General features: G+C 42.4%; 1 protein-coding gene across 3 annotated transcripts; it reads left to right on the top strand.

Annotated features, from left to right (window-relative positions):
* Positions 1-1448: 1448 nt before the first annotated feature.
* Positions 1449-23397, top strand: LOC119860274 (torsin-1A-interacting protein 1-like). Of its 3 annotated transcripts, none has more exons than XM_038413771.2 (8): positions 1449-1812; positions 4502-4576; positions 6171-6245; positions 7148-7195; positions 13158-13307; positions 16317-16379; positions 17312-17371; positions 19409-23397. In XM_038413771.2, exons 1-8 carry the CDS (start codon positions 1608-1610, stop codon positions 20209-20211), a joined length of 1479 nt encoding a protein of 492 aa, XP_038269699.1. In that variant the 5' UTR covers positions 1449-1607; the 3' UTR covers positions 20212-23397. The 3 variants fall into 3 exon arrangements, with proteins under 3 accessions (XP_038269699.1, XP_043347311.1, XP_043347312.1); XM_043491376.1 differs by having other exon boundaries at positions 1450-1812; positions 13158-13262; XM_043491377.1 differs by lacking the exon at positions 1449-1812 and adding an exon at positions 2851-3538.
* The last annotated feature ends 1271 nt before the right edge of the window (positions 23398-24668 follow it).

Consider the following 24668-nt stretch of genomic DNA (forward strand, 5'->3'; position numbering starts at 1 on the left):
TGCAGAAATTGCAGGAAGGAAATGCTCCCTTCCCCCTCCCCGCCCCTCCCCTCTCCTCTTTCAGTAAAATGTAAACTCTTTTGGACCTCTTCATTTTGGTTAAATTTGTCTTGCCTAAATTGTTTTTATAGATATTCTTTGCTCAAATCCATATGACCAAAATAAACCTAATAATGATCTTGAATTTATATCACAGCTTGTATCCAGAAGATCCCAGATAACTTTATATGCTCTACTAGTAAAATCCTCTGGAGGTGACACGTGTGTGTTTAAAAATTATATTTTTAAAAATCAAACTTCCATACTGTATGTTATAGGAATAATACTACTTTATGTTACTAGTCTTTAATCTGAACATCTCATAGCACTTTTACATCCAATAGTGAATTGCAATTGTAACAACCTTCTGAAGTAGGTATTTTATTAGTCCTATTTTAGAGCAAAACTGAACTACAGAGTTATTAGGCCCCAATCCAGCGAATTCTTATATGCAGGAGTAACTTCATACAGGTGTCGTTCCAGTGACTTCAAGGGAAATGCATCCGATGAAGTGAACTGTAGCTCAGGAAAGCTTATGCTCAAATAAATGTCAGGTTTCAGAGTAGCAGCCGTGTTCGTCTGTATTCGCAAAAAGAAAAGGAGGACTTGTGGCACCTTAGAGACTAACATTTATTAGAGCATAAGCTTTCGTGAGCTACAGCTCACTTCATCGGATGCATTTGGTGGAAAAAAAAGCATTTTTTTCCACCAAACGCATCCGATGAAGTGAGCTGTAGCTCACGAAAGCTTATGCTCTAATAAATGTGTTAGTCTCTAAGGTGCCACAAGTCCTCCTTTTCAAATAAACGTGTTAGTCTCTAAGGTGCCACAAGTCCTCCTTTTTCTTTTCGCGGATACAGACGAACACGGCTGCTGCTCTGAAACCTGCCTTCAAGGGGTTACTCATTGAGTCAGGCGTATGGCGTGTGAAACAGCCGCTCCAAGTTCAGGCAAGAAAACCAAGACAAGAACTCTGGCCTCCAAGTCCACCTCACGGCCTGCTCGGGCGTGCTTGTGGGGGTGAAGCTTTTGCATGTCTCTCAACCGGGGCAACGCAGAGACCAATCAGCGTCCCTGCCAGCCCCCGGCTCTGGGGGGAAAGGGCCGGGGGGAGGGGAGGAAGGCTAGAAAAAGGAGTAGAGGGGGAGGGGGAGGGGCTCGACAGACCCAGCTCTCGACTGTTGGGCAGGGCTGCTGCTGGAAGCGTTTCTGGAATGGTGGGGGGCAGGTTTCTCCGCAGCTGGAGCCGGGAGGGGGAGGGGGAGGGGGAGGGGGAGAACAGGGGCTGAGAGAGCCAGGCCGAGCCGGAGCGTTCGGCGGTGGGGCGGGGCTGCTGCCGCATCACGTCCCGTGACTTCCTCCCGCTGACGAGAGAGGCAGCTCCAGAAACACCCACCAAGAGAAACGCCCCTCAAAATGGCGCCCGCCCCCTGGAACGGGCCCCTCCCCCATAAACTTCCGCCCCGCTACATGGCCGACAGGAAGTGAGGTTGTCGGACCAGCGGAGCTTCTCGCTAGCGGGCGGCGGCTTCAGCCCGAGGAGGAGCGCCACGGAGGGGCGTGTCCGGATGGAAACGCGGCCGGCGGAGGAGGCGTTCCGTGAGGACGAAGGTCGAAGAGCGGGGAAGGAGCGAGCGCCGAGAGGAGCCTATTACCTGCGCTGCAGGCAGTCGCCGCGCCCGGGAGCGGTGGAGATGCAGACGCGGCAGAGAGCCGGGGCCAGGCAGCCGGGGCCGGAGACCAGGCGGCGGCGGGACGCCGAGGCTTCGGAAAGTGAGTGGCTGAGGAGCAGTTGCCGACCCGCGCCGTGGGGGCGGACGGGCGCGCGCGCGCGCCGCGCCCCTGCTGCATCCTCTGGTTCAGGGCCCGCGGGAGTGCGGTGAAGGGACGCGGGCGGGGGCCTCGGAGAGCTGCGGGATCTCCTGGGGGAGGAAGTGGTGTAATGGGGGGGGGCGCGGGAGGAACGGGTAGGCCGTGCCCCGTCTCTGCCTCCCCCGGTCCCTGTAACCGGTCGGGCTCCGTGGGGTGTCGGGGTGCTGAGCTCTTATGGGGTTCAGTGAGAGCAGCCGTGCTCAGCATCTCGGTTGGGGATCGGGTGGGACCGTCACCGTGGTGGGGGTCCCGTGTGCGTGCATGCTGGGCCCACCGCGCGCGAGGCTCCCCCGGGGGAGAGGCACCGCTTAGCTGCAGCGCGGCTGGGGCTGGGTCGGGTTTCGTTTCCTTTCCCCGTGCCCCGCGTCTCAGCTGCTCCCTGAGTCTGCCTGCTCAGTGTCCGGAGGGGGCGGCTTAAACGCAGCAGACTTCACTTCTATCATATGCAGCTAAACGGCTTCAAAGGGGCAGGTGAATTAGCAGCAGGAAACTTACACGCTTCCCTTAAAACCGTTCCCGCGATAGGGAAAGCTGGGCAGACCCAGGCGGGGAAGACGGGGCAACCTGGCTCCATAGGAATCATTAATGTGACACTGACATCTGGCCAGTAAACTAATCTGCTTTAAGCAAATCAGTTGCGCTCCAAGAAACAAGGTAGGGCCAACTGGCTTTTGAAAACAGAATAACAGCTTTATTGTGGGTACAATTTAATTCTGTTCTCTTACCTGCTTGCACGTTTTTTATGGAGTCAATTTTTCTAGCAGGGTTGCCATTTTAAGGAGGGTAGAGTTTGCGATTAAACTTCAGTGGCCTGACCATCTGAGACAGGGAGGGAAGAGATGTGGTACAGAGGACATTCAGCTTGGGCATTGCGCTAAGCGTTTTCCCCCCAGTTTGTGTCTATGGTAAAAATTTCTAGGGAATCCACGTGAGTTGTGCATTGTACTACATTCTTCTTAGCTGTCTCCCCACAACATAACTTTGTATCCAGCATCAGTTTTTCTTCAAAGGACCAGAAAGTCTGTATTGTATTATCAAATAGTTGATATGTGTTTAATGTACTTTTTTAAAGTGAATCCCCAAAAGACTGGAATGATTAAACTGAAGTTACTTGTACACCGTTAATTCAGCCCCCTGTAAATATTTATTACAATATGGTACTAAACGTTATGATTGCATATTCTTTTTGTGGGCCCCTGCCTTGTTCATTGTGCAGGTTGTACTCTGCACTGTGAAGGCCTAATTCTGCTACTCTTACTCATGTTGAGTAATACCATATGACTTAAGCATTGATCTTAGTGAGTAAGAGTAGCAGAATTGGACCCTGTGCAAAAGGTATGTGACATTTATATTTAAATAGCTCACTGAAACAAGTGAAGTCAGGCTGTGTGTTTATACAGTTGCTATGTCTGTTGATGCAACACTTACTTCCTCAATGGCACTAAAACTTATTCAAATACTTTAAACTAAATAACTTGTAGATATGAGCTTACTGTGTTGTTTTGATCCTCTGCAATGAGTTCACTCTTGCCTTATTCCGTGTGCACCAGAGACCAAATTTTGCTCCGTTACTTCAGTGTAAATTTAAAACATGGAATTCAGCTTTACTTTGTAGCAGTGTTGACTGGTAAGCAGGCCTGCCTCATTCTCCATGTAGTAAATCTAAAGTGCGGTAAAGCTTTTGGCTTCTACATAGTTCTAGATCTGTGCATGAGAGGGGGCTACTTTATAGCTGCTCTCCTGCAAAGTTGTTCTCATCCCTTAATGCCATGGCGGGAGGGGGGGGGGGAGGGCATTTCACACCTCTCAATAGTTGTTTCAGGCTCTCTGTTGACTTTGTCAAGCTTTATTGCATCTGTTTCTAGTCAGATCAGTTTGAATGTTCTCTGTGCAACCATAAGGGGTTGAGACTTCCTTATTTTGTTTTTGTTTTTAAGAGCCAGTTTAGTTTCTGGTAAAGATGTAAGTACCATTTACAAAGTAACTGTTTAAACAGTTAAAATATTTTGTTTAAACGGTTAACTGATTAAAGAGCTGGCACGACTGTGGCCGCTCCGATGGGGTGGCGCTGCTGTGACTGGGTTAATGGTTAAGGTTGGTTAGTGAGTAATACTAGTTCTTACCAGTTAACTGGGTAACTTTTTACATCCCTAGTTTCTGGAATACAAGATGACAGCCACTAGGGTAAAATATCAGGTCACAGATCTAGGGCGACCTGGCTTGATTTGATCCAGGCTGTCTTGGGTGGGTATCTTTATTTTTATATTTTTATTTTTACTTCCATGCCTCTTCTCTGCTGGGACCTATTTCCTCTCCTATTCTTAAACTCTTAAAATTAAGCAGGAAGGCTTAAGCTGAATTGTAAAACCTGTGTATTTAAATATTTGAATATTCTGTTATAAACAATTTTGCGTCTCTTATGTGATATGAGTGACTTTACTAATTTAATCTCAGTGCACTTATAAACTGAATAAAAATTTAATTTCCAGACTGATTTAGAGATTTTTATTTCTATAGATAGGTGTACACTAACTTACCTAATTGGTTTTTAAAGTACTTGATTTTTTTCTTTTCTATGAATGTTTTGAAGATGAAGTGTCCGCATATAGAACCAGAAGACAAAGGGCCAGCAAAAATTACAACAGTCAGACACACTTGACAGAAGGTAACAGTGGGCTTGCTTTCTTTCCTTTCCTTTGTCAGTTAGAGGAAGTCTTCTCCTCCCAGATCTTATGAATTGCTAACAATAAATTAGTTCCTCAAAATATCTATAATACCCAGTTGCAATAATTTACTTATCTGCAGAGAAATACTAGACTTCACTCTGCAGTATTACGTGTCTTCTTTCACATCCTTAAGGTAGCCACTACTAGATTTTAAATTGCCATTACACGGTAAAGGCACTGTTGTATCCTTTCAAATACACCTTAACAGGATAATTACTGTGAAAAAGGTAGCCAAAGCCCTTTGCAAGGAAATTAGTAGGAGTCTGATTCAGTTATTTTTTGTATAGTCTCCATTAATTTATGATTTGTAAAAACAGAATATTACAAACATTTATTATATTGAGGCCCCTTGGGTCTCAGCACATAGTTTAGATACATCAAAATCAAACATTTGTATGTAGGATTGTGCTAGGCCAAAGAAAACAGTATTTATTTGTTGTTCATAAAGTGATGTATTCTTGAATAAAAGATTGGCTTCCTATTCCATATGGTTAGAGATTAGAAGGATGGTATTACTAAACAATTTCTTTTAGGACTTGTTATCTTGCTTTTATTGATCTCTGGGCCTCTTTGATTGCTTTAACCTCTCCCAGGATTGGGGTTTTGGGGGAGGGCTGGGTGAGGAACTTCACTTCCTCTTTAGCTCTTCCATGACATATGAGGAAGTTTCATGGAGCCTGATCATTGATTCTTTAGGTTTGATCTAGAGGCAGATTTTGGGGCAGGATCAAACATTGCTTCATTTAGAGAAGTTTGGTCCGACTCACCCGGTAATGAATGACTGCAAAGCATGTACTGTCTCAGTCGCTGTCATAGAATCTAACACTGTCACTCATTCAGGACTGAATTCTGCCTGTCCTGCACCTTAGGCAAGTGCAATTTTTGACCTTCAGATCCAGAGCACTGGCCAGTACCCCTTGAGCTAACTGAGTGACTGCTTGCGGTAGTAGATTGTAATCTTCTGTGTGGACCAGCTATTAGAGGGTGATGAGAGACACACTTTGTCAGTGGGTTTTGCAGCTATTTGCCACATGACAGAGGAATGCTGAGACTTGAGGATCCTGGGATCAATTCCAGCCTCCCAGGGGATGTCCTCTAGTGGTAATAGACCCTTCTGTCCCAGTCCCTTTGTTTGTCTCTGCCTAGTTCTCGCACTCCTGTCCCTGTCCCCGCATCCCCTTTGCTGCCCATATCCTGGATACACTAGCTACTTCTTGTCCTGCACAGACCCGCATACCTCAGGAAAATTGCCAAACTGGAGATGCGGACTTAAGAAGACCATATTCTTGAAGAGATGGAATGGAGGGTTCAGGTACTGGTGGTGGAGGAGTGACTGCCTTGGTGACTGACTTCCTGATCTTATTTGCCATATCCAATAGTTTGATAAGAGTTAACAGTCCAACCAATCAGAAACTAGCATATTTACAGAGTGTTTTCTCTGGTTAGTGGAAGTGCATCAAACTGTTCTATAAACCCATCAGAACCCAGTTTTTAAAAAAGTTAATCTTAATGTATTCCTCTCCCTTGTTTTAGGGAGTGAAAGTGCAGTTGGCATAGCAGATGTATCGTCTTTGCTTCGACCAAGAATAAGAGAGAGTCGACAGACAGGTAAATGTTAGCTTTTAAACCTAAAGGATGGGTTTTCGCTGGTTGGGGTGTAATGTTAGTGAAACATGCACAGGACTTGTGGGAGCATAGTTCAGTGATCACAGCAGGGAGTGGGAATTAGGGGACCTCAGTTCTATTTCTGACTTTGCTGTTGACTTGCTCTATAATCTTGGGCAAGTCACTTAATCTCTCAGCACCTTGCTTTTTTCTCTGTAAAATGGGGATGGTACTCTAACTCACAGGAGTTTGTGAGGATTAATGTATGTAAAGCCTTTGAGATCATCGGATGGAAGGTGCTATACAAGCATATATTGTTTTACAGTACATGAGTTGTAGTAATAGTTGGCTGGGATATTGCAACATACAGTAATTTGAGTCGGATAACATTGCGTGATTTTTGTAAAAACACTAAGTAAATGCTATGACCAATAGTATCTGTAGTTATGCAAGCTAAGAGAAGGGTAGTAGGATCTCATGCTTCAAGATATAAATTGACTCTCTCTCTCCCAGCCCATCCAATGTATAGCATTGCATTTCACCAAATGCATTGTTGGGATTTGGCAGTACCTTCTCCAAAGCATCAAGCATAGACCACTGCCAGTTGTGGGTTACCAGGCTTGATAGTCTAATAGTTGGGTGTAATTTGGCACATCCCGTGGTTTTTTTTTTTTTTTTTTTTTGAAAAACAAAAATACAAAGGACATAACGAAGTTTAAATTTGCCAAACTCTGGAGTTTGGGAGGGGAGCTAGGTCTGTATTACAAGTGAGTGTGCAGTCTTTGCAGCGTCCTGAGAAATGTATCCGTCACTGCGTCAGATAACCACAGCATGAACATGACTGCTGCATTTCCTTCCTTTTTTGCTGCTGTTGTTAATCGTTCTTGTGGTGTTTTGCCTTACAGAATATAGGCTCTCCAGTGCAAAAAGAGATTTCAAAAGGAATGAGTCAGGTTGGTTCAAGTGACTTTTTTTTCCACTTTAAATATTCTGGTTTGCTTGCTTTATACGGTTGTCTGAGTTTTGCTTGTTATGACTGTAATGCCCAGATTGAGAGAGGGAGTGAGAGCACATACAGAACAGAACGTTGCCACTGCAGCTTGGCTGCTGCTTGAGAAATGCTGAGAAGTTGAGTGTTCCAAATAGAGACCTCTGACAACGTGCTATTAAATGACTTCTTTTTTTTTTTTATTTCCTCCCCTGCCCCAATACAGTAAGGTTGAGATCTAACTGCATGATCCTGGAAGCTGATTGGGTGGATTTTTATTTCGAAAGGATTTCAGTTTACTCAGAATTGCATTTGCTATGACACCGCTATAAATAGAACTGAAATTTAAAAAACAGTATCCCAATGCAAAAACTTCAAGTAGCATGTGGCACAGCTGCTGCAATGACACTTACTACAGCGACAGGAGGGGTTCTCCCATTGCTGTAGTTAATCCACTTCCCCGAGAGATGGTAGTAATGTGGATGGAAAAAGCCTTCTGTAGACCTTGAGCTGCCTACAATGAGGGTTAGGTCAGCTTACCTATATCATTCAGGGATGTGGATTTTTCACACCCAGGAGTGATGTAGATGGGTCAACCTAACTTTTTAATGTAGACTTGGCCACAGGTGGGTGGGGGTGTGTGTGTTATATATTTAAAATTTATGTAAATGAACAAAGATTAAGAAGGTTATAAATGTCAGTGCTCTTGGGTTTTTTTTTTTTTTTTTTAAACAAAACCCTCCATTTTATAAGTGATTTTTAGGCTAAAGGCATGTTTTGGATGCTGAAAGTATTTGTCATTTGGCTTCGTGCCTTGTGTTTACAGTTATCACGATAACCGCGCTCACTATTGTATATTGTGTCTTATAGAGTGAATAATCTTGCAGATTGAATCACTTTGCATAGTGGATTTTGATACTGTAGGAATGGCTGAGCTCAGTACCAGTTTTAAAAACTGGATTCTGAAGAGTTTAAAGAACAGTCTGGTATGCTTTGGCTATCAGAAAATACTCTAAAACATTAGGTTCTGATTTGCTGGAGTGTTACCTACTGTTGGGTGTGTCAAATAAGATCAGTCACCAAAACAGGGATGTTCTGAAGACCTACCATGTAGGCAGGTGATAGGCCGTGTCTAAAGCTGCTGATTACAATAGTCTTGTGTTAGGTGTGGCTTGTTAACTCCTCCATTCCTATAAGGGACATGGGAGTGATACTCTGGGCAGAAGGATCCTGGGACAGTAGGGGCCATAGGGAAGAACCTAGGAACAGCCAAGCCTGAGGAAAAGGCTCAGGCTGGAATTTTTCTCTTTTTGATAAAGCCAGACTCCTAAAGCAGGGTGAGAGTTTGCTGTTCTAAGAGCAGGTTAAAGATGCTACCTGCTTACATGATAACTTTTTCCTCCCCAGACAGGCAGTTTGCATTACTAGCTGGTGATATTAGGCAAGATTTATACCTCAGTATTTAGTTTCACGAGGGAAGTGAAATTGCAGATGTCTGCATCTTCCTCCCTCATGTGACTTTTGTTCCTGTAATATAGAGCTTATGAAAAGAACCCTCTAGTTGACAAATAACTCTGCTTAATTTTGCGGATTTCTTTAAGGATGAGTTTGTGAAACAAAGGTTTATTTCTTAAAAGGAACTTGACACTGTACCTTGTAAAAAGAAAACGAGCTGTGGCTTTCATAGACACCCCTTTTCAGCTGTACTCTTTTGCTGCTATTTCAGAGATTTGTTTGCATAATTTTATCCCCCTCACAGCCCAGTTTCTCCAAGATGATAGACCACTGTTACCTGAGTTAAAGGAGACTCCCCATTAACCATTAGTGTTATAGGGCCTAAGACATATAGTTGAACATTTGAAAGCTGCTCTTGGAGAGAATTCCTGTGTTTCTCAAACTTCTGTCTGTAGTAAATTACTACAACCAGGTTAAAACTCTTTGGAACTGCTGAAGTCTGTAAGGGAATTAATAGCTATATTTTCACTTCAAGTAGTAGTAGTGACTTCAATAACTGTTGTATTGAACAACATAGACATCTGATTTCATATTTGGAGATTTTATGTACTGTAGCAGTTTTATTTCAAATAAGATTAAAATACACTATTTCCTGCTGTTTCATTATGCTCTTCTTACTGTTTGATAACTGGAAAGTATTTTTTTAAAACTGGACAAATAGATTTTAAATTTAGCCCAAAAATTGGTGTGAGCTGTTCCTAGAATAAGTATCACTTTCTTTCTGTTTTCTTTCCTTCCTTCTAAAGAGAGACCTGCATGTGTGTTGTGTAAACTATTAGGAGTACATTGAGTGACTGGATAGCCTAAGAATGTTAAAGATGAATTGACAAGTAGTTAAGGTCCCAAATGTAAGCTTTTCATGAAAGAAAAGTTTTACAAATTGAAGTTACAAATTACACACTCTGTTATGGAAATAAGCTATATTGATATAAGCAGCTTTATACCCATATAATTGTGTCCACAGTGTGGCGTTGCACCAATCCTAAAGATCAGGTTTTAAATGGATATATGTAAGTCGGTATTTAAACTGTGTATAGACCTGCCCATGGCATAACGAAGTGTCTTTGTGAAAACTGAAAAAAACACTTCAGCAAAGACAGTGTTATGCTTTTGGTGGTGAAATATTCCCCAAGAGTGTTGGACATCTGGTACCCTCACAAAACCCAGATGCAATTGTGCTATTGCATGAGAGCCCAGAAGTGAAATTAAGTAAACGTGAAACTGACTAGTCTTGTTTTCTGATCAAGTTGAGTGTGGTACATGCACTCTGTAGGGTGTGGTTTTTTAAAATATTTTTTTATAAAGTCAGGGTTTCTGAATATGTGAGCAGTCTGTCTTGAGTTCCTTGACTGTTTTCTTTTCTGATAGCACATTGCAACAGTTTTGAAAACCCATCTTCCTTAGATTTGCGGGAAGGTCTTACACTCGATCCATGACCTTGATGTTCTAAAATCTTGAAAACTGGTAATGGAAAAAACTGATTATCCCATCTGCCAGGGTAGGGCTGTTCCTACAGTATATTTTCCACTACACTGTAGTTCTAGATGCTTTAAGTGATGTGGCAGCAGTCTATTAATTTATTGCAGTAGGACCTGAAAGATACGAACACCAGAGTTATGGACTGACCAGTCAACCAGACTCCATGTGAAACTGGAAGTAACCAATCAGAGACACACACCCCCCCCCCCAAAGAAATACTGTACTGTGCCAGTATTGCATCATAAAGGTAGGCACGCCTTGGCTTCCTGTCCCCATCCCACCCCCATGCACAGGGCAGCCACTTACAGCTAAGAGGTGAAGATGCTGTGGCTGCCAGCCCAAGGCAGACAGTGACTGCAGAGCAGGAGCAGCACTGGAGTCTGCGCCGCTTCTCCCCCGGCCAGGAGGGGGATGTGCTGTTTACTTATACGCACATGCACGCGCACACACGCTCAGCTGGGAGGGGGACAAGCTTGCAAATTTAGTCCGACACAGGGAAAGAAGCTGCTTGCAAGAAAGTTGCTGGTGCTGAGGAGGGAGTTCAGCTGCTGCTGGAGCCTGTCCTGGAATGTCAGCTGCTAGAACTGGAGCCCAAACTGCACTTTGTTTGGAGTTACGAACATATCAGAGTTACGGACAACCTCTATTTCCAAGGTGTCTGTAACTCTGAGGGTCTACTGTAATAATCACCTTACAAATAGCCATGCAATTTATGATTTGTAAACGTCAGATTTTATTTCTTTAAAAAGATAGAAGTAAATTAGTTCTACTAATTGACTGACTTTTTTATTTTGCACTGATGCATTCATTTTGTAGATAGGAAACTCCTATTGCATTTAAACAGGATGTTTAGAACCTGGATGTTTAGATACTACAAAAATTTTCTCCACTTGCTCACTTTCTAGCGTAAATCCTAATCTATCAGACAAACAATTTAGAGTGAAGCATATAAATTCTTTAAATAGGCAACGGACTACTATTGAATCACCAACTGACACTGTTGCAACAGAAGCAGTTTTTCAGTAGTTAAATCGCTTGGAATCCCAAAAGAATTCAATAAACGTAAAGCCCTGTAGCAGGCAATGTCTGAGCTTTTATTGGTTTTTGAGAAGTTTGAAAGCTGTACATATTTCTTACATGCTATTAGGGCATAGGATAGCAGTCTTCCCTAAACTGGCCTTTGTGCCCACTATAAGCATTATAGGGGAGTTTTGAACTATTAATTGCAAATTTGAGCTTGGAAGAAGCCCCAGTACATTTTTAGAAGTGAAGATTGAAAGAATTGAATGTGGGAAGGCAAAACTGAGATCTTGAGTACAGTTTGAGAGCAAATGATTATGAACAGTTTCTGTAGCTATCAGCCATGTAAAAATATCTGGCCTAATGGGTCTGTTGTGAATACCGTGGTGACTGTGGCACACTTAGAGTAGAAAACTTGCTAATAGTTGCTATGCCCCTTTTTATGTAAGTTCTAAACTATTCCCCCTCCTTTGGGGGTGATGGGATCTGTAACTGCAGAAAAGTCTAGTGTAGTGTAGATATTACTACTGCAGAAATCAGTTATCTTGGAGAGGTCTCCAGTCATGGGCCATAGTAGCATCAAGAGGCTTCTTGCCTCTACTGGCATCATTTTCCCCTACTGTGTGTTGGTCCTTGACTTTTTACAACCTTGTGTTTCAATATGAGATTCCTACTTGTGGACTGAGATTTAGAAAAAACAAAAAAACACATTTATCAAAAAAATAATTTGATTGTATTTGTGGAAGGAATATTAAACTTTATGCTTAAGGGCTTAAGCCAATCTCTAACTACTAGAGATCAAGAAGAGACTGAATGTTGGAGTCACATTACTCCACATCTGCCAGTTGTGGGGTTCTTACCCTTACCTCTGAAGCATCTAGTGCTGGCCACTGTCAGAAACGTAATAATGGACTCGATGGACCTCTGGTCTGATCCAGTCTAGTGGTTCCTATCTAACTCTGTTCACTTAGAGCTCTCAGGTTTGTTTAGACTGTGGCTCCTGAATTGGAAAGCCCATGACTTCAGTAATACAATACCTTACAAAATAATATTGCATCTTTAATACAAACTTAGATTTAAATATAACTAGGGGGTGAGTGTGAAACTAATTATCTCATACATATGAGAAGTTAGTCAACTAAGATTTGAAATGAAAAGGAGTAATATAAAAACTGTTTTAGATGGCAGGAACTGCAGAATAGGCAATGATATTTTTATGAAGGAATGCTGAGAAGACTGGTATTACACAAGGTGGGAAGGGGCTATTTCTTTAACAAAACAAAAAAAACTCTTCAAACCTGTATTTATTTTGTAGTCTTAAGAGACGCCAGTCTGAATTGGTCACCTTTCACCTTCGAGGTGCTGTACGGCTCTGCTCTTCCATTCACAACCTCTTCTGTGTTTGTGCCCCATGCTTTGTCAGCCCAGTACATTTAGTCACTCTCTTGATTTCCTCAGTCAGCTCTGTGCCATCTATCATGCCACACCACTGTTGAACGCTTGAAATATCCCTCTGACTCTGTGCATCACATAGTGGTACCTCACTCTTTCAAATCCTCCTCCTAGCTTGATTCTTTTGGTTGGCCTGCCATCTTGCTGAACTTTGCTCCTTCCAACTATTAACATTACCCAAGGGAGAACTGTAGTTCCCAAACAGTTATACAAGTTATAGAAAACAGCAACTAAACAAGATAAACTACTGAATGTACATATCTTGCAACCTTTCCTGTTGTAGCCTTCATCTTTTGATATCTCATGGTTAGTTGTAGGCCATAAACTTCTTGAGATAGGGACCTTTCCTTTTATTCTGCAATATGTCATGCATACTGGTGGTGCTGTAGCATATAGATATATAGCCTTTGAGTTGTGTGGCAAGCAGTTCTTAATCTTTATATGACCTGTTGTCGTTGCAGATGATGGGGAGGAGGAGGAGGAGGAAGATGAAGAGGATGCTGATGGTTACAGTGACAATGATGGGGAAAATTATAAGAAGACTAATGTGTATCAACCGCCAAGAGATAATGGAAGTGATGTTTTGCAGCCGTCCCTCCTTCTCTCAAAGGGTTTGTCTCCAATGATTATCAGTTCAGTATTTGAACTTGTGAACTTTGGGCCAGAACAAAGTAAAACATAACAAGATATCATTACAGTACAGTCCTGTATACATGGCAATACGGTTTTGTAGTTCAGTGTAGCATTCTGAAAATTTGGGCAGAGAACCATTCTTTGATACATATGCAATAATATTTGTACAGTTGAGACAAAGTGGGTGAGGTAACATCTTTTATTGGACCAAGTTCTTGGTGTGTGAGAGAGAAGTTTTCAAGCTACATAGAGTTCTTCAGCTGTGGGAAAGGTATGAAGAGTGTCACAACTAAATGAAAGATTGAACAGATAGTTTATGCTAACTACTTATGATGTATTCTAAAGGACCATTCAAGGTGAAGTGGCCTATTAACACCCCTGATGTCATAGGACTAAAAGGGGTTTAGTGGGTTACAGATTGTTGTAATAAGACGTACATTAGTGTCTCTTTATTAAGACCATGATTTTTAGTGTCTGTCAAAGTTATGAATTTAAGCTCCCAGGCTCATCTTTTGAAAGTGTTGTTGTGCAGGTTTCCTTTGAGGATGAGGACTGATAGGTCAGATATAGAGTGATCGCTTTGTGAAAAGTGTTTGCCAACAGGTGATCTGGTGTTTTTTGTCTTGTGTGAGTTCATTTGAGAGCTTAATGATGGGATATTTAGTGCGCTAGATGAGTAGGACCCCTGGATCTTGAAGGGTGGAGGGTGTGTGTGGGGGGGGGGGGGGTGATGCTGATCATTGTATTATTGGAGATATGTCTGCATGTTTTACATCTGTTGTTCTGGCTGGGTCTGGTGCCGCTTTGAGTTGGTGTGCCCTGGTCTGGGTTCTGATGGTGGACATTTGCCATCTCTTGCTGCAGGTTGTCATCTTGCTGAAAAGTAACAAACATGACACAACATAGACCGAAGATTCATTTTCTAGACTGCTTAAATCTTGTTTAAACATGAGAAATCTACTATAAATCATTTTAGTTTAAATATAATGTTGAAATTCTCCTAATTTTATTAAAGGAGCACTGTTAATTTGAAACCTAATCAGTTGAAAAAAGCTTCTTGACAACTTTTGTGGATTTTGGGGGGGGGGGGGGGGAATACTCACTACACTGTTGTCTTAGGCCAAAATTCTCAAAAGTGAAATCCTAAATTTAAGTGCACATATAGACCCCTGGCCTGCAAACACTTATGAGTCTCATCAAGCATGCATCTTGTGAGTAACTTTACTCATATATATGTTTCCAGGAGTGGGGTCGTAGCCACTTAATTAGGTGGCCTTATTTTTTTTCCAGAAGAGCTGAATTACTGACACCTCCCAATGACTCCAGCCATGGAAACTGACTATACCAAGTGCTATCAAATAAAGTGATGGAAGAGAATTTTTTTCCTCTGTTATAGTTGTGACTTGTAACAGTATGAAAAGACTTTTTAGACAGAAGTAGGTTTTTTAAAGTTGAGGGCCCCTTTAAGACATGATTTAAAATAAATTGATTTGCAGTTCCTACAACTGATACTAAAGCGTCTGAATAGATACACTGGTGGAGGACTGGGTGATTGAAGACTCGTAATAGGATATGGTTCAAATCCAGTCTGGTCAAAATTGAATCAACTTGCTATATGATTGCTTATGGGAGAAGACCTGGGGAGCGGCCAGGTGCACCAACCTGACAAAGCATGGAGATGAACTGGACTTGAGAGACGAAAGGAAGTGCATGCAAAAGCAGAGCTGTACTGGCCTTCGTTCAGTTTCAAGGAGGTGGTGTATAACACCTACACAATCGATATGCTTTAGCACCCTTGCCCCTAGGCGTGACCCCCTCAGACTTCAGGTGTATGGTGAGATGGCTGCCCTTTGTATTAAACAAGTGGTTTTGGTTCCAAAAGACATTCGTCTGGTGGTACCTCTCATGAGAATTAATTTCACTTTAGTTATAACATTCTATCCTCTGCTTAGAAATCCAGTGACTGAATAAAAGACTAGGAAATAAAAGGCAGCTAAGCGTGTAGGTAGGGACAGGCTGCATGAGAAAGAAGTGACTGTTTTAAATCTCCCCTTGCATCCCAGATGCCAAGCTGCCCTTTGAATAGCAGTTTGGAAGTACTATGTCCATGATTGATTTTGTCACCAAATTGGTCAGTGTCTGTTAAATTTATGATCTCTGTTCATTTTATTGTGGTGCTGACTTCTGTGATTTGAAAGTAATCCTATTCTGAATTTCAAACAATGAGCAGCCACCAATGAGGACACTGCCCAATGTGGCAGGCAAGTGTGGCTGCAGCTGAGCAAACACTGTTGAAGTATTAGACATGATACAAAGCATTCGTGTCCCATATGCTCACTTCTGAGTGTTCGTTCTCATAAACCTCTGATCGGGGTCAATTGTTTTAGGTTGTCTCCTGGGATTCTGGGCTACCTTTCCATTAGCCATTCATTTTCCTTGCTCAGATTCTGCCCGCCTGTTTCTGCTAGCATCCTCTACACACGTACTCTCTCTCCATCTGTCACTATGCATCTATATACCTATCTATATGAGATCTTTCATCTTTGAGGCAATTGCTGTGATTACACAGGATTTATTTGACTCAAGGAACCATAAATGTAGGTGGTTTTGTACCATGTGAGTAAACATAACATGTACCCTCATTGAAGCCATAATCACTGATAACTGCATGGTGTGCACATTCATACATGTTGATGGAATGCAGTTTACACTGTTTTCAGGAGTAATTTTTTATTTTTTACCTTCTCATATTTTTTTACATGAATACTTCAAAGGCTCACTTTGATAGAAAAGCTTGCATTTTGGGTTATAAAGCACTATTCTTGTCCAGTTTTCTGATGGTGTTATGCAGCAGGTTGGTGGGCAGAAGTAACTTTGAGGCCTGAGATTGTGCTTGACAAAACTACTTTTCTTCTGTTTCTTCAGTCTAATACAGTCAAGGTATTGCTTTAAAATATGCATATGTTTCTTCTGTTACTATGCTCCAGATACCCCAACAGTTGTACAAAAACAACCAGTGTTTAACCAGAAGATGACATTCAGGAGATCAAGTATGTGTATAAAACTGCCTCTCGTTTACCTAATGTATATATCAATTGTGATTTTTTTCTTTTGGTAGTTCAGCATTTGAGGGGGTTTGTTAGCTCTCCATAAGCATGTTTTGGTTATTCGTGCTCTTGTGAAAAAAGGGACCTGGGAAGAGTGTGGATGGAAAACTGAAGCTGGTCTGCCAGTTGAAAGAGATCAGTTTGCTGGCCTGAAACAGTTGTGAGCATGCCACTGTATTTGTCTCTGGGGACTGGGCAGGGCTGGCTTTGAACTCTTTTTGATGCAAACTTGAAATGAAATCCTTTCCAAGTGATTATTTGTTACTCAGACTGCTGAGTTCATAGTCCCTTTCTCACTTCTGTTAGTGAGACAATGCTGGCTAAGCAGTGCTGTCAATGAGGTCAGGTCATTTAACCTTTAACCTTTTGGCCTGTTTTACTGTAGAGTTCATCTACAAAAGGCAGAAGCTAGATCAGGGATCGGCAACCTCTGGCATGCAGCCCATTAGGGAAATCCACTGGCAGGCCAGGATGGTTTGTTTACCTGCAGTGTCCACAGGTTTGGCCGATCGCAGCTCTAACTGGCTGCAGTTCGCTGTTCCAGCCCAACGGGGGCTGTGGAAAGTGGCGTGGGCTGAGGTATGTGCTGGCTGCTGCTTCCTGCAGCCACCATTGGCCTGGAACAGCGAACCCTGGCTAGTAGAAGCTGTGATCAGCCAAACCTGCGGATGTTGCAGGTAAACAAATTGTCCTGCCCCATCAGCGGATTTCCCTGACGGGCTGTGTGCCAACCGTTGCCGATCCCTGAGCTAGACTGAGTTTAGAGCTAAACTCAATCAGTTTGCATATGATTTCTCACCTCTTCCATTGATAACTGGATAAATGGATCAGGATTCTGTCATCTTAACTCCCCTTCCCTCCCATCACTCCTACAGGTGAAGCTGAATCTCAAGTTCAACCCAATATGCTGAAGCATTCGCAGCCTGCAGCCAAAAGTAAGATTCCTGTTTTTTCAGATCTGTTTAATGCAGGGGTGAGCAAATTTTTTTTGGCTTGAGGGCCACATCAGGGTTGTGAAACTGTATGGAGGGCCGGGTAGGGAAGGCTGTGCCTCTCCAAACAGGCTGGCGCCATCCCCTATCTGTCCCCTCCCACTTCCTGCCCCCTGACTGCCCCCCTCAGAACCCCTGACCCATCCAACCCTCCCTGCTCCTTGACCCCTGACAGCCTCGACCCCTATCCACACCCCTGACAGGTCCCCCGGGACTCCCACGCCTATCCAACACCGCCCATCCCCTGACCGCCCCTCCAAAACCTCTGCCCCATCCAACCCCCCCGCCCCCTTATCATATTGCTCAGAGCAGCAGGAGCTCGCCACCCGGCCAGAGTCAGCCACGCCACCTGACGGCTTGGCGAGCTGAGGCTATGGGAGAGGGGAGACGGCAGGGAAGAGGCCAGGGGCTAGCCTCCCTGGCTGGGAGCTCAAGGGCTGGACAGGACAGTCCCGTGTGCCATAGTTTGCCCACCTCTGGTTTAATGTATGTATAGCATTTAACCATTTTCGTGCCCATCCTTGTATTCAAGCTCCTTTAACTTGGTGCTGTATAGTGGGTCCTGCTAGAACAGACCTGCATTACAGATCCTGCTTATCAGGAGACATATTTTCAGCACTGAGGGAAAGATTAGACAAGAAGCCTCGAGTCATTTCTCAGATTTCCACCTGGTCTGCCCACTACTCCTTTAATAGACTCTGGCATCTATATGAGATTAAATTTGGGGGACACATAGTGATAGTTCTGTGTTCAATTGTTTTTTTTTTTTAAATTAGATGCTTCAAATTCAGTTGTAGTAATCTACAGAAAACTTTTGTCATCCTGTTTTCTGATGTATTTAGGATACAAGAAATTTATCTCCTTGCTATGGGTCTGATCCTGCTTCCAAAGAAGACAATGGGAGTTTTGTTAGTGACTTCTTTGGAAGCAGGATCAGACCCTGTAGGACGGGATGGGGAGGATAAGATTTTTAAAAACGTGATATAAGCTTTTTTAATGTTAACAATAACCCTGGTTAATAGTTCAATCACTTTGTTTTTTAAATGTTGTTAATTTAACAAACTTGTAACCCATCTTCAAATGTCTGATTTCCCATGCATTTCAATGGTAAAATGCAGTTTCCTTTGTCGTCCTCATCCTCTGCTTTTACTTCTTGTGTTCTTGAGTTCTCTGAATGAACAGATGAGACCATTTAACTTCTGGGTTCTTATGCACTAACGCACTGACTTTTGGTATTGGTGACCCCTTTCACAGAGTGTGAAAGCTTCTGAGTGTGATACCCCCCCATACAAAATTAAAAATATTTTTTATATTAAAGTGATATTTGTATGTTTAATATCACTTTTCACAGCAGACTTGGTAGGTAGCTGTGAGGCATGTACTCACAAGCCCCACATAATAACCTTGTGACTCCTAGTTTGAGAACTCCAGCACTAGCACAATGCAGTAATGTTTGAGTTACAAACAGTGATGAAGAATGTTCATTTTGTTTAAAAATTCCGTTGAGATTGGTTTCTATGACTTTACTTTTTTCCTTTCTGTTGACTTCAGATTTTGTAGAAGATTATTCTTACAAAACTTAAATGTTGGGGCCAGGTTTGACCTGCCTCTTTAAGATACGTTTTAATGTGTTTTTAATTATATCTAATCAAAGAAGAATAAATTATGGTTAGAATATGAGTGAGCAAAATTTTCAAAAATGCTTAAGTCCCATTTTCAAACTGTGACTTGTGTGTTTAAGTTGTTCGGGTGCTTTTGAAAAATGTATCCGATGTCTTGCATTACCCTGCAGTTTTTCCTCTAAGGAAGTTAAGTCCTTCTTTCTCGCTCCAGGGTGTCTCCATTACTTTGTGGCGTTCAGTTGTTTATGGGATAGGAAAATGGGTCTTTTGAAATGTCACTATTCACTCATCCATACTAATTGATTCCCCATTGAATGATGAAAGTATTTGCTTATTTTTAACATTCTCTTTTGTGCAGAGCCTGTTGGACAGTCCAGTGCAGGATGTTTTAGGATGTGCATTTTGGTGTTAGCAGTAGCTTCTATTACTATTGTATGGCATGTCTGGAAGAATCAATCCTCCAAGACTTTGCCGAGGGAAGAAATCAAAGTTGTGCAAGCATTTGCGACCCAGATGAAGAAACTTAAGAATGTCTATCCAAATCAGGACCCAAGACTGTGGGAGAGAATCCAAATGTTCCTTGAGAAACGACTCAATACCACCCATCCTCACTCACAGCCTGCCATCTTACTGCTCACAGCTGCTCAAGAAGCAGAAAAATCTCTAAAGTGCTTAAGTAACCAGATTGCTGAAGCTTATTCCTCCTCCCTGAGTGCTGCCACAATCAAGATTGATGGGGCTGGAAAAGCCACGCTGGATAGCGACAATGTCAAGCTGGAGGTAGATAATGAGCTAAGCTCTGGGTTCAAGGAAGGTAAAAAAGCAGCTGTGGTGCATCGATTTGAGTCTCTGCCTGCAGGCTCCACTTTGATCTTCTACAAGTACTGTGACCATGAAAATGCAGCATTTAAGGATGTAACTCTTCTGCTAACTGTCCTTCTGGATGAAGAGTCGCTGGGAAAGAACCTCAGCCTGCTGGATGTTGAGGAGAAAGTGCGGGATTTTCTCTGGGCCAAATTCACCAATTCAGACACTCCCAGCTCCTATAATCACATGGACACAGATAAGCTGAGTGGACTGTGGAGCCGCATATCCCACCTGGTCCTGCCTGTTTGGCCTGAAAATGCTCTCCCTAAGGAGGGCTGCTTACAGATGAATTAAATCTGAGACATGGAAGGACAGAAAATCGTGTTGTGCTGCCTGGGCAGCGCAGAAGTTAACTGCGGAGCTGAGGCAGCACATGCTATCCTCTCTGCAGAGCAAGGACTGGTGGGGTTATTGCATTTAAGGGAACTGGAGCTCTCTCTAGACAATTGGAGAGCGTAAGTATGGAGCACAGCTCTTAGGTTGGTCTCTCCTTAGTAACTTATTGGGCCTAGTGCTCTGTAGGTAAAAATGTCTTGCCCCATTGTAGAGCCATTCCTCTGTATGTAAAGCTGGTCTTGTGTGCAGTAGACAAGCGTCTCTCTGAAACTTTTTTAGCAGTAGGTAGTACTGCCATTGGGTATGGCAAGATAATGGGATCTAGCGGATTCCACAGACTCATCTCCAGTCTCCTCTACCTACTTCCAATCTACCAGAATTACATTCCCCTCTATTCTCAGAGGCTTAATTTTATTTATTGGAGGTGGAGATGGGGCTACATGTATCCAACCATTGGCTTTCTTTCTCCAGCTGACCATGGCCTTGGGTATAAGTTGCCTCTTCATGTTTCCTAGACTGGCTGAATTGTATAGATGATCTGGTTCAGGAGAGACTACTCAAAGCTGTTTTTGTTCTGTTTAGATGAGCCTTCCTCCCCTCCCCCCAGTTTTGGAGGCTGGGGTGAATGAGGTGCAAGTGATTGCTCTGGACGTTAACACATCAGTTAACAAAATAACCCCTTAGTGCATCTGCTCCCCAGAGCACCCAGGAATCCTTTGTTCTGCATCAAGTTTTAAGACTTACAAATCTCAAGGAGGAAATGTTAAATGCTGTTCCAGTGTGTCCTAAAAAGGCCTCATCAAACCCTTCTCAAAGGCCTAAGATGTGTACGTTCTGAATAGATTATTTTGGCTAGGTCCAAAGGTTTTATTTGAAGAGTATTTTTACATCGAGAGGATTTGTTTTATTACTGTTGTAACCCTTGTCCCAAATGACTCCCCATTTGTCTGCATAAAACCTGCTCCTTCCTACGTAAATTTTAAGAAAAACAGACTTGATATGCATGTTGACCATATTTTGAGTGCCTCATGCCAAAAATCCCTAAAATTTACCACCGATTAAAAATCATGTATGTATTTCTATACCCACAGAAGAATTGTCGTTCTTTCATGCCTCTCTGCTGCCTAGTATCTCATCTTGGGTGTGTCTTGTTCCAGATCCATTCAGCTTTCTTGGATTTGAAGGAGACACTGCTCAAATTTAAGATGCATTTTCTTATAATAGCAGCCAGATTGATGGCACTCTAACACATCCATTACTCAAACTTCCCTTCTGTCTTGCTATAAAGTCCTTAAAAAGGACTTATCTGTAGGGGGTGAAAGGGCAGCTAAGTCCCCATGCTGAGACTACCAGAAAAGACTCTCTTTTGTGATCTGAAATGGGCTGGATTAATGACTGGTGCAAGAAAACTCCATAGACTTGGAGCTGTGACCACTTATGCCAGTGGTGGATTTGGCCCTTCTTTGAGAGCTGGAAACAGATCACTAATTTGTTTTGTGTAGAGGTATTTATACAGCAGAGAGACATGGAAGTGTTGCCATTTTGTATATGTAAGAACAGTTCATGAAGAAAAGAGTTTTAAATGTTAAAAACACTTCATTGGACAAGTGTTTTTTAAAATTGTATGTTACTTTATTAGTTGAAAATGGCCAATGATTTGTAAATAATTTAAAGAAACTATTTTAGTAACCATTAGAAATAAATTTACCTGTTTTATAACCTGTTCTAAGACTGCTGATAGAATTTTAAGATGTGGTCAACTTTTTTTTTTTTTAATACAGGCCAGCATTTTCAAATGTAGTTACCTCTGAAAATCAGTCCACTTTGATTTAGGTACTTGAATGTAAACTTAGGTGCCTAATTTTGGGCACCTAAACTTGACAACTTTGGCCAACGTCCTTGAATTATATGCAAGTCCAGACAGAGCTGCTTGGAGAGGCGGAGGCTGGTCTACAGAGACACACCCCCCCCCCCACCATCTGAGCTGTTATATAAAATTCATGAAAATAATCTTTGGCTAGCTGGGAGAAAGCTGCATCACATTCATGTAGATTGGGAATGTCGCTGAGAACTTCTAAACTGGTGTTCTTGCATCAATTCTTACTAGGGACTCTGAATCGGACATATTTATTCTGAGTTGTAAACACGTTTGTCTGAGATTTTTAACCTTGTTAACTGTCCTTTTCACCTCACCCAGACAGTATGCATTCAGGCTGAAAACAAGAAGTTGTTACCTGTAATTGCAGTTTTTTTCAAGATTGAGGGAAGAATGATGCAGTGTCTACTCTGCCACCTTGCAGACTACACTTCAGTTTCCAGTCTTTTTAGTAATTGGTATGATGGAAGTAATTCACAAGTGATTTCTTACCTGTCTCAGCATTTCCACGGAGGCCCAAGAGCTAGAAAACGGAATAATGCCCGCCATTTATAGGGCATGTCACTGGAGGATATCAACATGCTTTACAAGCATTAATTCATTAAACTTCATTCCACCAAGCAATTATACTTTTTTTCTTCTTACTTCATGTACATTTGATGCTTGTGAAGTATCAGTGACAGCCCTGGAGGTGGAGGTTCTCTTTTGTATCACAGAATAGTTACAGCACAGACCTCAGAAGTTCAGGTTTATCTACATTGTTCCAAGGTGCCCCAGCCATGCACTGGAGAAAACACCCTTAGCTAGTGTAGTCTCCATGACCATCCTTGTCCTCTGTGAGACTGCATCTGGGAGACTAATGAGACTGTTGGACCAGGAATACTAGTCCTAATAGGCCACTGAACAGCTGTTGGAATAATCCCATGATCACAATCAGTACAGAGCAGGCTTCAGTTTGTGACTTGGAGATGAAAAGCTCTGTTCGTCTACCAATAATTACTTGAGCCACCCAGTTCCCTCAGAAGGGAGCTGATTCTGAAGAGCTGAGTGTTTAGAAGAGCAATTTTTTTCTGTCTCTGAAAGGGTAAAACGAAACTGGTTTAGTACATACCTCTCTTACTCACTGAAGATGTAATGGAATATCAGATATTCTTTGGCTAGCTGGGATAAAGCAGCATCATGTTACATGTATGTAAAATGGAATATAGTTCCAGATGTAGACTGCCGCTCTTATCTCAGGGTGGGGAAATAAATGTAAAAGAGAAAATCTGGCCCACATTTGACTGTTTGTTTGTATACCACCTCATCAGTCAAGAGAAGTGAGGGCTGAATACCACCTTCACAAGGTGGCTGCTGACCATTGTCCTCTTCAGGCTTCCCTTTCCATTACAATGTCTGTCCTGCCACTAAATCTTTTCCAACCACTCCACAGCACCTTGGTTCCTAGAGCAACCTCCTCACTGGAGGGTGAAGCTGAGTTGGATCTAGCTGTCACAGACCAGTGAATCCAACCCATAGAAATGAATTAGTGTGCTTGCAGCAGCTAGAGCAAGGAAAAGTGTAATTCACCTTGTGGCTGATAGAAAATAAAATGCTACTTTGTGTTCTGCAGGCATATGCTGGAGTAGTGTGTTTTAAGCTTTGGTTGGAGATGCTGGGTGGAGGTTGAGACATCTTTAGTATTTGTAAGTGCAAATGAAGGGGAGCTGAACCAATTAAAGTAGCATAAAATGCTGTATAAATACTGGTTACAGAGTAGCAGCCGTGTTAATCTGTATTCGCAAAAAGAAAAGGAGTACTTGTAGCACCTTAGAGACTAACACATTTATTAGAGCATAAGCTTTTGTGAGCTACAGCTCACTTCATCGGATGCATTCAGTGGATGAAGTGAGCTATAGCTCACGAAAGCTAATGCTCAGATAAATTTGTTAGTCTCTAAGGTGCCACAAGTACTCCTTTTCTTTTTGTATAAATACTGTGGCTATTAGCAGCCAGGGTCTAGTGGAGTCAGTCATGAGGAATACGAGTCAGTTATATCAGGGCAAAAACTTTGAAAGAGGAACTGTAGTCTAGAGTACGCTTAGAGGGAACATAGTTATATATGTTACAGACAATCAGGGCAATTGATTTGTTTTTAATAGTGATGAAACCCCCTGCCCCAAAGAGTACAGTACACACAGTAAGAAGCTGCAAACTCCAACATAGACTGAAAACATACCCAATGACAGAACTGAAGATTGATGGTTTTCCATGTCTAAAGTGCAGTATTACAGATAAAAGTACTAGGAAAGGAAAAATGTAGCATTATGAGAACAAGAAACATGGGCAAGTCACAGGTTTCAGAGTAGCAGCCGTGTTAGTCTGTATTCGCAAAAAGAAAAGGAGTACTTGTGGCACCTTAGAGACTAACAAATTTATTAGAGCATAAGCTTTCGTGAGCTACAGCTCACTTGAAATGCATCCGATGAAGTGAGCTGTAGCTCACGAAAGCTTATGCTCTAATAAATTTGTTAGTCTCTAAGGTGCCACAAGTACTCCT

This window comes from Dermochelys coriacea, chromosome 8, assembly GCF_009764565.3.
Source record: "Dermochelys coriacea isolate rDerCor1 chromosome 8, rDerCor1.pri.v4, whole genome shotgun sequence".
Taxonomy (NCBI): Eukaryota; Metazoa; Chordata; order Testudines; family Dermochelyidae; genus Dermochelys; species Dermochelys coriacea.